General features: G+C 40.4%; 1 protein-coding gene across 3 annotated transcripts in view; it reads right to left on the reverse strand.

The window, feature by feature from the left end:
• ADK (adenosine kinase) overlaps nucleotides 1-14918 on the reverse strand; it is a 191812-nt gene that overhangs the window by 124655 nt on the left and 52239 nt on the right. For all 3 annotated transcript variants that reach the window (XM_083440552.1, XM_083440551.1, XM_083440553.1), the window contains exon 4: nucleotides 737-815. In XM_083440552.1, the coding sequence (XP_083296678.1) occupies nucleotides 737-815 (79 nt within the window). The remainder of the gene's footprint in view (nucleotides 1-736; nucleotides 816-14918) is intronic.

Consider the following 14918-nt stretch of genomic DNA (forward strand, 5'->3'; position numbering starts at 1 on the left):
ATTCTACTAACAATGAAGAGCTCTTTGCTCAAAAAGTTTCAGTGAGGTCCAATTTAGATCTTAGAACATCTTACAAGGAAAAAAAATACTTGAGTGGAACTCAACTATTATTAAGTTGCATCGGCTAAAATGAGAATAAAAGTTCATCGTGACTAACTTTTCACATTTATTTCAACTGGGCTCCATGACCCTGACCTCTCTCAAAGCTGTTTTGACTTCTATCCCTAACTGCAAATAAGCATATATGTATATATTCCAGATTTCAGACCTAAGCAACTTCTTGATTTTAGCTCCCAAGGCATCAGGTAAGCGCAACTGCTATGATCACTATAGCCACAGAGCATGTAAACTAGGCAGAGCAACAAAATGTAGCACGAATAACCAGGCACTACTTAGAAACTATAATTATTCCCCTATTATTTCCTGCAGTCACAACATATCCCACTTTGTATCTTGCTAGATCCCAACACTCCCCCTCTTCCTCACTGCTTGCTGAAGGTAAGAGTCCTGTTTTGTTTAGCCAGAAATCTAAAACAAATAATAAACAGTGTGTGTAAAAGGAAGGCAAAAAAATGTGTCTAAATTTAAGATGACCAGTCATCTTATATTGTACACTATTGTTGGCAACTACATAGCAGTGTTATGTTCCTATGCTCTAAGATAAACAAGGTTATGAGGAAAAGTTTTAAAAACAACTACCTTTTTCAAATTTAATTTAATCTGAGGGATTACAAACCTGGGCCACTTTAACAGAATTCTGAGTCGATCCGCCAGCATGGTACTCTACTTTGAACTTTTTCACAAGTTCTTCAAATCTGTAAGAAATCACAGGAAGAGAAGAGAAAAAAGGAAGTTACTTTTTTTATTTTCCACACTTTAGAACTTCACACTACAAAACTATTTGAGCTAAATGAAATTCAAGTTACTAGCTGGGTTTTTTTTTTCTTACAAGGGGGGCACTTAATAAACACGCAAACACACACACTTCACCAATTCTGGCACTATTTGAGAATCCTTGCTTAAAAGAGAAACAGCATACACTGAGAGCACAGGCCTCTCTATCAAGGAAGATACTGAACATACGGTATATGTATTGTTTCTTACAGCCATGTTTTTCTTTCAGCAATTTTTCTGGCTGAAAATATGGAGGTAAATCCATATTCTCAAACAAATACAGTGGTACCTCGGGTTAAGTACTTAATTCATTCCGGAGGTCCGTTCTTAACCTGAAACTGCTCTTAACCTGAAGCATCACTTTAGCTAATGGGGCCTCCTGCTGCTGCCGCGCCGTCAGAGCACGATTTCTGTTCTCATCCTGAAGCAAAGTTCTTAACCCGAGGTGCTATTTCTGGGTTAGCAGAGTCTGTAACCCGAAGCATATGTAACCTGAAGCGTATCTAACCCGAGGTACCACTGTATATATGCAAAGTTCTGGCGCACACACAAGAATGAAAAAAGTTGTTTCTCTTCGTTTTCTTTTCCAATGTAAATGAGGTATTTCTCTGAATGATCTTGTTTTAATCCAGCTTGAATCTGAACATATACCCAAACAATTAATTTCTCATATGCTGCTATATTAAGCCGTACTTCAGCTGATTATGCACATTTTAAGTTCTTTTTATATTAAGTCCCACAACTTTACTGGAATCGAATCTTATGCTCGACCCATTTAACTCGTGCACAAATTTATTGCATATGTCACCCAAGCAGATGTGGCTGGAGTCAGAGCAGACACCATGGGGCCAAAATAATAAGGACATGAGGATGGAAGGAAATGGTCTCCCACCCGAATATGTATTTATGGTGCCAAACTTTCTTGTTTAATAGCTATTTTACCTTTCAGTACAACATTAAGAATTATGGGTGAAACCAGTGCTCCTGATCTTCTTAAGGAATGGTGTTTAATCAGGTGGAGGCAGCCCCTACAGCAAACCCACGCACCATGCTGTTCTGGATAGTGCCCTAAACCTATGGTTCAGGGGCACATGGGAAAGGCAGGGGGAACTAGAGGAACAAACCAACTTTCAAATCTTAGTTTATTATGTTGGCATATTTCCACCACCCGTAGTTAAGGTTAGCCATAACTTGGGATTTATTATATTGAAAATCACAGCAAGCAATTCTTCAGTGAAGTAAGTAAATACTAGGATTTAGGTGCAATGTTAAACTGCAGTTAAGCTAAAGCTGATTTTTCATAGCCTCCTCATGACTGTGGTGGAGGGAGGAGGGGTGCATACACATGACACTGGGCCACTGTGTGGCTTTTCCTTGGTGCATATTGCGACTAAGCTGCATTCACAGTTATGGATATATCAGAGCAGTCATAATGATCACAGGCTGCACTGGGGGGGAAATAAATGTTTCTGTTGATTAGAGCTGTACTAGAAGAGAACGCATATGCAATAATTGATTTCTCAGAATGTTTTTATAGTACAACGAATTCAATTTATCTGGCTGATGAAAAGATTGAGAAGCTTATTGGGTGGCAGCTTTTGGTAATAGAAATACAGTACCGATTAGAGCTTCCATTGTGATACAGACTGAATTCCCAAAGAAAAATAATTTTCTGAGCTCTCAAGGGTCTTTAGAAACTACAAGCAGACGTAGAGCTATTCCCAGTTCTGTGTTATTACAATAATATCTACAAAAAAATGTTTCCCACCTTTCTACTGCAATCGCACCGAAAGTGGCTCATAATTCAGAAATGAAACAAAATTACAAACGAAAAGCAAACAGCAAATGATTAAAATAGCAGTAGTTTAACATAGCATAAATGAGATATTAAAACGGGAAGAGCACAGTCTTCATAGCCCAACAAAAAGCAGGCAGTGATGTATCAGATGTATCTCCCTAAGGCGGCTGTTGCACAATCCAGATGTTTTATCTGAGAAAGTCCTGTGTCTCATGCATGTTTGTAGCACTTCAGATGGAAGTGCTTGGAAGATAGTCTCCAAAGAAGTATAGCGTTCTTTGGCAGGCAGAGGTTCCAGATATAAGAGAGGACTTTGAAAGTTTCACTCTCTCTAAATACAGTATAGTTTACATACTGAGGAGCACTACTAGATTCAGAATGTCTCCTGGATGTTTTGGTGACAGCCAGGAGTGTCTTTAACCATATTCACCTGGTAAATCAGCTGTGCTCAACCTAAACAAATCAGACCAGACTTCAGCCATTTAGGCTCTAATCACCGCCAAATTGAATTAATGCAAATTGCTCTAAATCTACCCATAAAGATAATTCAGAAACTTCAGGTGGCCGAGCATAAAGCTGCCAAAGTTCTGGCTGGGCTCGGGAGATCAGAACACACTACTCTGAACCTTTACCTAACTTTGCTGATTTATCAGTTTGTTTCTGGGCTCAATTTAAGGGGCCCATATCATCAGCTTTCTCCAACCAACTGTAACTCCATCTTGTCTTAAGCTGCAGGCTGTTCACTCCAACCAATCCAAAACTGCCCCCAAACACCAGCTCAGAATTTCTTCTACACCCTAAAAATAGACCACAGAAAAGTAGCCGAGTGCCAAATGTAAACTGATGACATCAAAGTTAAAATTGCACTTGGGCAAAAAAAATGAGAGGCACAAATACAAGATGGGTGACACCTGGCTTGAGAGCAGTACATGTGAAAAGGATCTAGGAGTCTTGGTTGACCACAAACTTGACATGAGCCAACAGTGTGACGCGGCAGCTAAAAAAGCCGATGCAATTCTGGGCTGCATCAATAGGAGTATAGCATCTAGATCAAGGGAAGTAATAGTGCCACTGTATTCTGCTCTGATCAGACCTCACCTGGAGTACTGTGTCCAGTTCTGGGCACCACAGTTCAAGAAGGACACTGACAAACTGGAACGTGTCCAGAGGAGGGCAACCAAAATGGTCAAAGGCCTGGAAACGATGCCTTATGAGGAACGGCTAAGGGAGCTGGGCATGTTTAGCCTGGAGAAGAGGAGGTTAAGGGGTGATATGATAGCCATGTTCAAATATATAAAAGGATGTCACATAGAGGAGGGAGAAAGTTTGTTTTCTGCTGCTCCAGAGAAGCGGACACGGAGCAATGGATCCAAACTACAAGAAAGAAGATTCCACCTAAACATTAGGAAGAACTTCCTGACAGTAAGAGCTGTTCGACAGTGGAATTTGCTGCCAAGGAGTGTGGTGGAGTCTCCTTCTTTGGAGGTCTTTAAGCAGAGGTCTTTAAGCAAACATATGTCAGGAGTGCTCTGATGGTGTTTCCTGCTTGGCAGGGGGTTGGACTCAATGGCCCTTGTGGTCTCTTCCAACTCTATGATTCTATGATTCTATGAAAATCTCTGGGTGATCTTACCCAATTGCTACATGTAAATGTTAAACAGTATTGGAGACAAGATGGGACTCTTCAGTACTATTCCACAAGAAAAGAACTCCTCCTGCATCTTCTAGTGATGTGAAACCCTTATTGTCCTATTTAGGACCCACTTGTTGAACGGCTAAATAAGGTACAGTGGTACCTCGGGTTACAAACACCTTGGGTTACAGACTCCACTAACCTGGAGGTAGTATCTCGGGTTAAGAACTTTGCCCCAGCATAGTACAGAAATCGCCAGCGGCAGCTGTGGAAGGCCCCATTAGCTGAAGTGGTACCTCAGGTTAAGTATGGTTTCAGGTTAAGAACGGACTTCCAGAACGAATTAAGTTCGTAACCAGAGGTACCACTGTATTCTCTAAATTACACAGAAAATAAAGGTAGCAATGTTTGCCCTTAAGAAAAATTCCAAAATCTGTATTATGGCAGTATGTGTATGACTTGGAGAACACTGCTATTTACTTGTTCAACAGTAAGATTCTAATCTGGAGGACAAGGATTCTATACCACTTGAAAACTTCATTTTCTGGGGGAACATTCCCTCAAACTGCATTCTATTGACTTTTTGTCTGGCACAACTCCTAAAATTAATCTCCACCATTGCTAACATAAAGACTGCCTAGTTCCTTTTGATTCCTGTTTTTTACCTGCTAGGGAACCAGTGCTTTTTAACTAAAAGGTGGAGACAGATCTGTGTAACAGGTTAGCCTAATAAAGGTATTTTAAAAAGGTAAAGGACCCCTGACAGTTAAGTGCAGTTGCGAATGACTCTGGGGTTGCGGTGCTCATCTCATTTTAAAGGCCAAGGGTGCTGTCTGCTCCAAAGACAGTTTTTCTGGGTCATGTGGCCAGCATGACTAAGCCGCTTCTGGCACAATAGAACACCAAAACCAGAGCAGCGCATAGAAACATCATTTACCTTCCCACCAGAGTGGTACCTATGTATCTACTTGCACTTTTTGGGGTGCTTTCAAACTGTTAGGTTGGCAGGAGCTGGGACTGAGAAACGGGAGCTCACCCCGTGGCAGGGATTCGAACCGCCAACCTCCTGATCGGCAAAGCCCAAGAGGCTCAGTGGTTTATACCAGAGCACCACCCACGTTGTATTGCCCTAACACAATTTTTTTTATTTTTTCCCCCCTTATGGGCCAAAATAGCTGTTTTTACTTCTTTTGTGAGTGAGAAAAATAAAGAATTTAAAGACGATTGTTGTTATTATCTAGGAAGTCATGTAGCACTGACAAATTTATGTGCATGCTTCTATTTGCAACGTTTATCTATTATTTTTAACATGTCATAATCTCTAAAATAAATTTTATTCAGTGTTCAACAGCATTTCAGAGCTTCATACATGGGAATTCTCAAAGATGAATAGCAAAGCAGGGAGAGACTTTCAGGTAATAGCAAAAATAAAATGCAGCTTTTTTCATTTTAGGGCTTTTCACAAAACACATGGTTAAAGGTGGCTGACTTTACTGAAAAGAAAAAAGTCTTTAAATCACAATCCTTAAGAGCTAATGTTTTAACCTTACTTTTGTATCGATGTTACTTTTTCCATCTTGTTCCAATAATGTTTAAATGCAACCATATGTGGAAAATGTTCTTTTGGCGTCCATCAAACTGACATTTAAGTGCATTTTTTCAACCTCTAATGTTTGTGGTAAAGTATTTCAAAGCTATGAACCTTCGAAAATGCACAGGCAAATTGTCTCTTTCATATATTAACATTTGGTCTTCATAACATGGAACCTGTTTGGAATTACTGACTTCTGATTTAGTTGCTATTTGTTTGGATGAGGTGGTTTTGGAAAATATAGTACTTGTTTGAGGTAATGCTAGTTTGCAGTAATAAATACTTCCAAGAGGAGTTGCAGTTTTCAGAAGCGTTCTACAGAAAAGTATAATCAGCTGTTTTAACTAGCAGTATATGAAGAGTCCTAAATACAATCACCTTCTTAATGCAGTTAGTTGCAAACCATGGTAATTTTCTCTTTTAGTAAAAGGGTTTTCTTTCATTCCTAGTTATTTCACCAGGAAATAAAGAAACTGAGTGCAATCCTATACAAGTCCTCTCAGAAGTTCCATAGGGCTTATTTGCAGGCAAGTATGTATGGGATTGCAGACTTAGGGTGGCAACAGTTACAGGGAAGAGACTTTTAGTAGATGTTTACCTATTAACAGCCATTCTTCTTTGCCTTTTTTCTTCTTTTTTATGTTGTCACTTTTCTCTGTGAATGGCTAACTGGGTTGCAAGTGTCTTACCAAAAGCCAAATGTCCCTAACATGAATAGTCTTATCATTTAGAGCAAAAGATGATAATATCAATGCGTAAACTAGGTATGTTCAAATAAATGTAATTTGATATCTTTACTCTGGAATTCCTCTTTCTCAATAACATTTCAGCAAATACCTGGTCCCAGAGAAGGATAAAGACTGAACTGTTCAGCGTTAACTTTCCCCAACTTTTGGGGGGTTGCGGTTTTGTTTTTTTAATGAAAAACTTCCACAAAAGGCTGCAATTCTGAGTGGAAAACGGGTGCATCTGTTGGGGGTACTTAATCTTTCACTCTTCAGCTGTTTTACCCTCATTCCAAATGTCCTGTTATTGGCCTTCTGATATTGGGATGTATAGAAAGGAAAGGCAGGAATAGTTTTGAATCAGCATGGCCCCAAAACACATTGAAAGGCTTAAACATGCATGTAGAAAACAGGGGTGGCTAACCTTTTTTAGCTGGAGGGCTGCATTTGCTGTTGACCAAACCTCTCCCAAGTGCTATCTGTGGCAAGTGTAGCCAATGCAAAAGTGAATGTTGCAAAAGTAGGTGTCTCCCCCTCATTCTCTTTCGCACCCAGCACACAAATACTATCCACACTTAACAGAATTTGCCTCCCCATCAAGCCCTCTCTGCTCTAGGAAGGAGCGATGGGGAGGAAAATCATCCACTCTCCATGTGAGAGACAAGGGAAAACCATGGAGAAAAAGCCAAACCATGTAGCAGAACCAACTCTAGACCTCGACCCTCCTTTTCCTCTCCTCTCCATGTGTCAGTTGACTGTTGGAAAGGAACGCCACTGAGAGCACTGATGGCTACTGATCTGGCAGCACCAAACTACCCGCCAGCCTTGACAGAGCACTCCAGAAACAGGAAAATACTCTCTGATCTGTTCCGGTGTTTCACAAGGAAACATTGGAGCAAGGTAGAGCGGGCCTTTCTGTTTTCAGGGTGTTCTAATCTGTTCTCAGTGGCAGCTGGGGTTTCAGTAAATTTGGCCAAGGGGATGGAACGGGCTTTTGGAAAGGGCTTGGGCCAGGCAAATCAGGTTCATGGACCCCTCAGTCACTCCTAACCTAGAATATTTTACAACGCAATACCACCTTAACATTTATGCAGTTCAAAGAACCTTTTAAAGAACCTTGTTTCAAAACCTGAATAATTCATTCAGGTGATTCCATGTTCTCAGATGGTTACAAGCTCACATCACTTTACACAGGGCTGCTTTTGAAGACTGCGAGTTCAGTATCCTTGCAGACAACACAGCCTCCTGAGGAATGTGAACCTATTACACAAATGCCTCAAAGTCTTAATTGTCTTTTGAGAGTTTGTGTTACAGTTTATTCTTTGTGCGGAACTAAATTTGCTGCTTTGAACACATCCTGCTCCAATTGGCCCAACTGTGAATCAGAGCCCAATTTGGATTTCATGGGGGAGCCAGCAAGAAAAGACTTGAAGGTTCACCAGTGCATTTGTCTGTGCCTGTGAAGCTGACAATCCCTCCTGCATTTGCAAATACAGTAACATCTGCATGAGCTAACAAATCCACTGCTGCTACAAAATTTAGAATTCGAAATCCGTCTCTCCAAGTCCTGTCAGTTTAGATGAAAGTGTTGGGTGCTATATAATGACATTGGGGGCTCTTGCAATCCAGTACAATTGAGCACATTTGATTCGACGCAGAGTGAAAAATTTAGAACATCATTCAACTTTTAAGCTAGAAATGCAAATTGCTTCTCAGTTAAAGTGTTTGTTATTTCAGGTCTGCTACCAGAGCTGTATGGCAAGGGAAGCTGAATTGCAGGGGGCAGGGGAATAAACACCCAGAAAATGTAGAATTAATAACCATAATCCAAATTATGTAATGCATCAGGTGAAACTTAATTTCCCATTTCCTCTCCGGAAGAGTAGATGCTGACTGACACTGCCGTTTCATCTACTTACTCAGTCCAGTCACTGTGGAAATGTGTTTCAGTAATAATAACACTTAATATTAGACTCAAAGAACAGAATTAGCAGGAGCCAAGTTTGAGCTCTTTTCATATCAAGGACAGGTTCACTTATATTGTTGCTTATTTTAAGATTATGTATGATCAGAGTCCATATGCCTCATCCCCTTCCTATCATCAGCAGTTACCCATGCTCCTATTTTGTCTTTGGAGATGCCTTCTAAACATTTTAGCTGGGATCCAGGGAATGTGAGCAGAACACAGCTTGCACAAGGGGGCTTCCTCCTTCTCCCCTCCCCATTGCAACTTTCCAGTACTGAGGGGTTAGGGTTAGGGTTAGGGATTTGCTGATGTGGTCCAAAGGAAAGCAGAACAGTATGTTTGGCACTAGCTTGACTGAAGTAGTTGCCAGAAGAAAGTATAAGGGACGCCATCGTAGGGACTCCACTCCAGACTTGTGTGGGGTTTATTCCTTAGCCTTTTTGTCTCGAGAGTGAACAGCCCATCTGCTCCTTACTTCCCTCTACAGCACATGCAGAAACCGCCTTCCTGACCATTACAACTACAGTGGTACCTCCGGTTGCGGAGGGGATCCATTCCAGAGCTCCGGTAGGATTCCAAGGTTTTTGCAACCGGAGATGCTTGTTCTGCGCATGCAGCAAAACCTGGAAAATTACTTCGGGGTTTACCACGTGTGTGTTCTGAAGGATACGTAACAAGAGGTGCACGTAACTATTGGTCTTGTCCGCTCAATCTGCTAGAGCCTGTCTTCATATGCAGGGGGAGTTCCTAGCTCTCTGAAGCTTTGAGACCCTCACTTGATTTAGTCGAAGCCGTTCCTGGGGTGTGGTAACTGTTGAATGCTGACAGCTTCTAGGAGCCACAGCTGAGAGCTGTGGGGACCAAAGGCGGACAAACAACCCCAGGAGGAGTATAAAGTGTCCCCCACCAGAGGTGCTCCCCGTCCCCTAACACTCCATACGCAAGGTATTATCAATTAGTATTGTTTTATTATGATTACTATTGATGAATTGAACACCACTTTTCAGCCCTCTAGCTCCTGCCCCAATATAAGTAATTAGAGCATGGGACAGAGGATAGGGAGGAGGCAGCAGCACGGGGCATTTTGTGAGCATCCTCAGAGCTCTTTGCAAGCGCTCAAAAAGAAAACTTGCAAAAGACTTGACCCCTTCTGGGACAAGAAGCAAGATGCTCACACATCTCCAGAGGGTACACAACCAAGCAGGATTAAGTAAAATTCTTTCATAAAAAGATTGAATATCAAATTTGTCACTAGTCTGTGATAAATATAAAGAAAAGATTATCCCCCACCCCTTCATCTCCATTAACACTAGTAATTGATGATCCAAAGCATCAGATAGATGCATATAAATGTGTACGCCGCATTTTGTCTTTAACCGATATTAATACCATTCAATTATATTCTAGATGAAAACAAATTAAAGATGTAAATCCTTTGTGGTTGAAGTAGTTTCAGATCGGTTCCTACTTAGATAAGAGGAAATACTTAACAACTACAACAACAACTTAAAATGCTTGGAACAAGAGCAAGTGAAGAATTTACTCTGATATTAATTCCGTTTATAAACACTTATTTTTTGGGACTGAAATTAGCCTTGTAACAGGCACATGCTGATCTTATACAATTTCAAGTTAAATTTGGATTGTGGCTAAACCAAACAATTTTTTTACTAATTTAGATCCTTCACTATGAAGCTGAAGTAATTATTCTAAAGCCTGCCAAATCAAAACATGCAAACATACAAATGCAAGCTGCTTCTCCATTTCATTAACATGTCAGCAAAGTGACTGGAGTTTGTGTACCAATGCTGGGTGAATTATGCTGCTAAAATTTCCAATGTGTTTTGAGTTTAACTCCAGGAATATTATGATGCAGTTTCCAATGTCTAAGCTAAACCTGGTCTTTTCTTAATTTGCAAGGGCTAAACAACTCTAAATGTTGAACTGTGTCCTACTATAAGAAAAACTCATAAGGTATTAATTTCTGTCTTCATCTGAGTCAAGTTTAATTTTATGTGAAATATTAAAAATAAGTTTTGAAAAACTTGTCATATACAGCTCTATAAAATGTGCTTTCCCTTCAGTAAGATATTCTAATTAAAATCATGTAAGAGTACATTATCAATTATAAAAGAAAATGCAAATGGTGTTCAAGATCCTATTTTATTTACAGAACAATCTTTAAAAATGTTCAAAGTCCAAAGCACAAAATGAAGTGGGTATACCACCAAGTAACATTTGATATTAAAGAGTGAGATTTCATTCAATATCGATATTCTTCCATATAAGAATCCTTAAGAAGGTACAAAAGAGTTTCCTTGGTTAAAAAACAACAAAAGAATTTTCAAACTGTATTCATACTTGATTCCGGACCAAGCACAAGGTGGCATGGAAGATTTTCTTCAAGGTTTTTTTTTTTGTATGGTGCATATGACCTTGCTATATTTTTATGAAATTGTGTTATATATATATATATATATATATATATACACACACACACACACACACACACGCATACAGACCTACAGTGCAGCCACACTTGGGATACAATGGACAATTTTGGATATCCCATTTGAAAAAGCTACCCATCTTAGAAAGGGTACAGAAACAGTCAGTGAAACTGACCAAGGGCTTGGAGCACCTTCCATATGAAACCATACAAGGTTTAGGAGGGGAAACACAACAGAGGAAGAACTTAATCTTATTTTATTTTTGTAGCCTAGAATCCCAGTGATGATAAAGATTAGTTCTCAATCAGAGATTTTTCAGCAAAGGAAAGGAAATTCCTTGGAAGTTTTGAATCTGTCAGACGGTGTAGTCCAGGATGGTGAAACTGAAATATCAGAGAACCATCTAAAGCAGAGATGGGAAGACCTGTGGCCCACCAGAAGTTGCTGGATGTTGCTCCCATCATTACTGACCACTGACCATCCTAACTGGGCCTTATGCAAACTGAAGTCGTCCAACATTTGGAGGGGATGTCCCCCACCCCATATAAAAACATAAATTTGAACTTGCTCGCTTCCATCAAAGAATAGTAAGCATGTTCTCTCCAATCTGCTGCATTAAAGCTCAGCTGCAAACGCACTGCAGCTTTGACTTCACTAATATCACCACCCACACTTCTGTCTAACTGGTAACAATAAAACACACACAATGGTTTGGTGCAAGACACATCAACCATGAAACCTGTAGCAATTCAAAATACAATGTTCCCAGTCTCTCAAACTCATTTATTTCTTTGCGTCAGAGCAAAATCCTCAGAGCAGCTGAAACATACCAGTTTAAATACATAGCTTTTTTCCCCCACACAACAATAAATCTAGATTTATTAACTTACCTTCCATAAACTACATTTGCCGATTTCCCCCACCCATGTTAGCTTGCTTTCATTGGTCCTTGGCATAACAATATCAGGCCCTTTTAGTGTAAAATGCGATCTCTCCCTGACAGAGAGATGCAGCACTCAAATGCTACACGCCATCCCTGACTCATTAGATCACTTGACAAATTTAGCCATAAAAAGAAATACGATGTGGTAATTCAACTTCTATCTGTGAATAAAAAAAGCAAAACACAACTGACATTCTCTAAGCTGATTTGTGGCTTTGAAAGAAAGATAAAGGATGTCTGAAGTCAACATCAACCTGATGCTCAGCCAAAACCTGAGGTCTCATACACGATGAAATAGCTGAAGTTCTGAAAGCCACCAGTGAATCTAAGCAGGATCATAGATAGGCTGCTTTCAGTACCATAGCCAATAAAGCCAAAGTGCTTAGATTGACTGAAAAATGCATTGAAAAATGTACAGATCAGATTTTGCTGTTTGCGTCACACTTTGCAGTGGTACACCCAACAGTTCCACATGCACAGTGGAACTTCCCCTTGCCTCGGGGGGGGGGGGGAGAGGACTTCAGAGCAGATTTGGGGGGGGGGGGTTGGAAGAAGAGAGGCATTTCTTCCATCCCTGGATTCAACCCTAAAATTAAAATTTTAATACAGGAAGATTAAAGTTGTGAATGGTTTTCAGTCTGGAAATATATATTGAAGGGATTCAAATTATGTTTGGAGATGTGCAATAAAATGTATGCAGCTATGCTTAACAATACATTTTACACACTTAAAGGGTAAAGGTAAAGGAACCCCTGACCATTAGGTCCAGTCGTGACTGACTCTGGGGTTGTGGAGCTCATCTCACTTTATTGGCCAAGGGATCCGGCGTACAGCTTCCGGGTCATGTGGCCAGCATGACTAAGCCGCTTCTGGCAAACCAGAGCAGCGCACGGAAACGCCGTTTACCCTCCCACTGGAGCGGTACCTATTTATCTACTTGCACTTCATGCTTTCGAACTGCTAGGTTGGCAGGAGCAGGGACCAAGCAACAGGAGCTCACCCCGTTGTGGGGATTCGAACCGTCGACCTTCTGATCAGCAAGTCCTAGGATCTGTGGTTTAATGCTTACACACACACAAACACACAGTGTGGAAGATCCTTTGATGGAAGCGGTTGTACTCATGCAGACTCTTCTTGAAAGTAAGAGCCCTGGTAGTTTACATGAGTAACATGTTATGGAAGCGGCAAACACTGATTCCAAAGTGTTATCAATCAAACAAGCAGGTAAATATTGAAGGCAAACCAGCTCAGTGGACTAATGAGAAAGGTTACTTCAAAGTGCAGGAGGAGTAGCAGCAACAGGCAGATCCTTAAAAAGCAAAGTTCTGGCCTTCAAATACTTTGTCTATTACTCTCTATTTTATTCTCATATCATTACACTCAAGAATATAAACTTAAAAGGCTCACAGTCACCCGGTATAGGTTTCCCAATCTTGAAGCCACTCGCTCCTCTTTCCAGAGAAGCAATCAACAGTTTTATTGACTGTTGTTTTATCTGCTATATTTCTTGCATTCTCTCCGGAAAGATAAAGCACTTTTTCTCTCAAAGAAATAATTCATCACTGCAGCGTACTGCTCTCTTTTAAAAGCAATTTGTTTTCCCTTACACATATTAATTACAGAAATACCGTTTCAAGTAAATCTGAAAGAGCATGACAGGGGGGGAAATAGCTCTGGTAAGATCACAGGAATGATGTATCAGTCATCATTTTTGGCAACAGGGGAGGCAATCAATACAAAATGGTGATAATGTAAGTTCCTTATCACAAAATGAGTTTTTTTTCAACGCTTAGTAAGTAATAAACACAGGTGCTGCAAACCTATCCACACTTACCTGGAACAGAGGGACTTACTTCTAAGAAAACATGCATATATGACAATATATTATAACAAATTAGTTAGACAGAGAACGGTGGTAATGAAGGAAACTTTCCACACCCCACTTTACTTCCCTCCTCCAGTTCTTTTATTTTGATTACCATACATCCTGGCCGGAAACATAGGGCAAAGTTTAGAGCAATGGAAAAGGGGGAAAGTGCCACCCGCAACATTAAGTTGATGGACCATATGATTATCAATCTTTTAAATAGCATTTCTAGCACGCTTTTAGTATTGAGCCTTCTTTGTACAGTGGTACCTCGGGTTAGGAACTTAATTCGTTCGGGAGGTCCATTCTTAACCTGAAACTGTTCTTAACCTGAGGTACCACTTTAGCTAATGGGGCCCCCACTGCCACCGCCACACGATTTCTGTTCTCATCCTGAAGCAAAGTTCTTAACCCGAGGTAATATTTCTGGATTAGCGGAGTCTGTAACCTGAAGCATCTGTAACCTGAGGTACCACTGTACTCACAAAAATGGGAGGCTGACGCCCCATATGCACAACCCAACAGCAGCAGTGGCAAAGGAACAGCACTGGGTGGCATTTGGGGGGGGGGATGGTTATCATGGAACAGTTTTTATACAAATTATGCGCACAGTTAAGGTTATCAACTTGTTCAAATGCTCCCTTTGTGTCTAGTAACCAATGTCTCTTCTAGCCATTCTATACCGTTAAATGCTCTACCAACTCTGAACATAAGACAACACACTTTTAAAGCATTACACCAAAAGACAGAATAGCGAGGTGAGTTCAGACCCCAGACTCCCAAGTCAATACATATTTCGACTTAAAAGTTCCTTTCTTGAAAGAAAAGTAGACTTCCTCCAGTGGTGCATCACAAAAACACGGAAGCCAAGCTCTGCTTCTTCCTTAAAGGCTAGAAAAAGATACATAGAAAACTATTCAGAAAAATACACACTTTGCAGCACAAAATGTGTCATCCTGCTTTTAAGAAGAAAACACAACTTCCTACAGCACTTTTGATTATATTTTCTCTTCTTTTTTCCACTATCGAGGCACAACAATGAATAATGACT

This window comes from Podarcis tiliguerta, assembly GCF_965153285.1.
Source record: "Podarcis tiliguerta genome assembly, chromosome: 5".
In the NCBI taxonomy this organism is placed as follows: domain Eukaryota; kingdom Metazoa; phylum Chordata; class Lepidosauria; order Squamata; family Lacertidae; genus Podarcis; species Podarcis tiliguerta.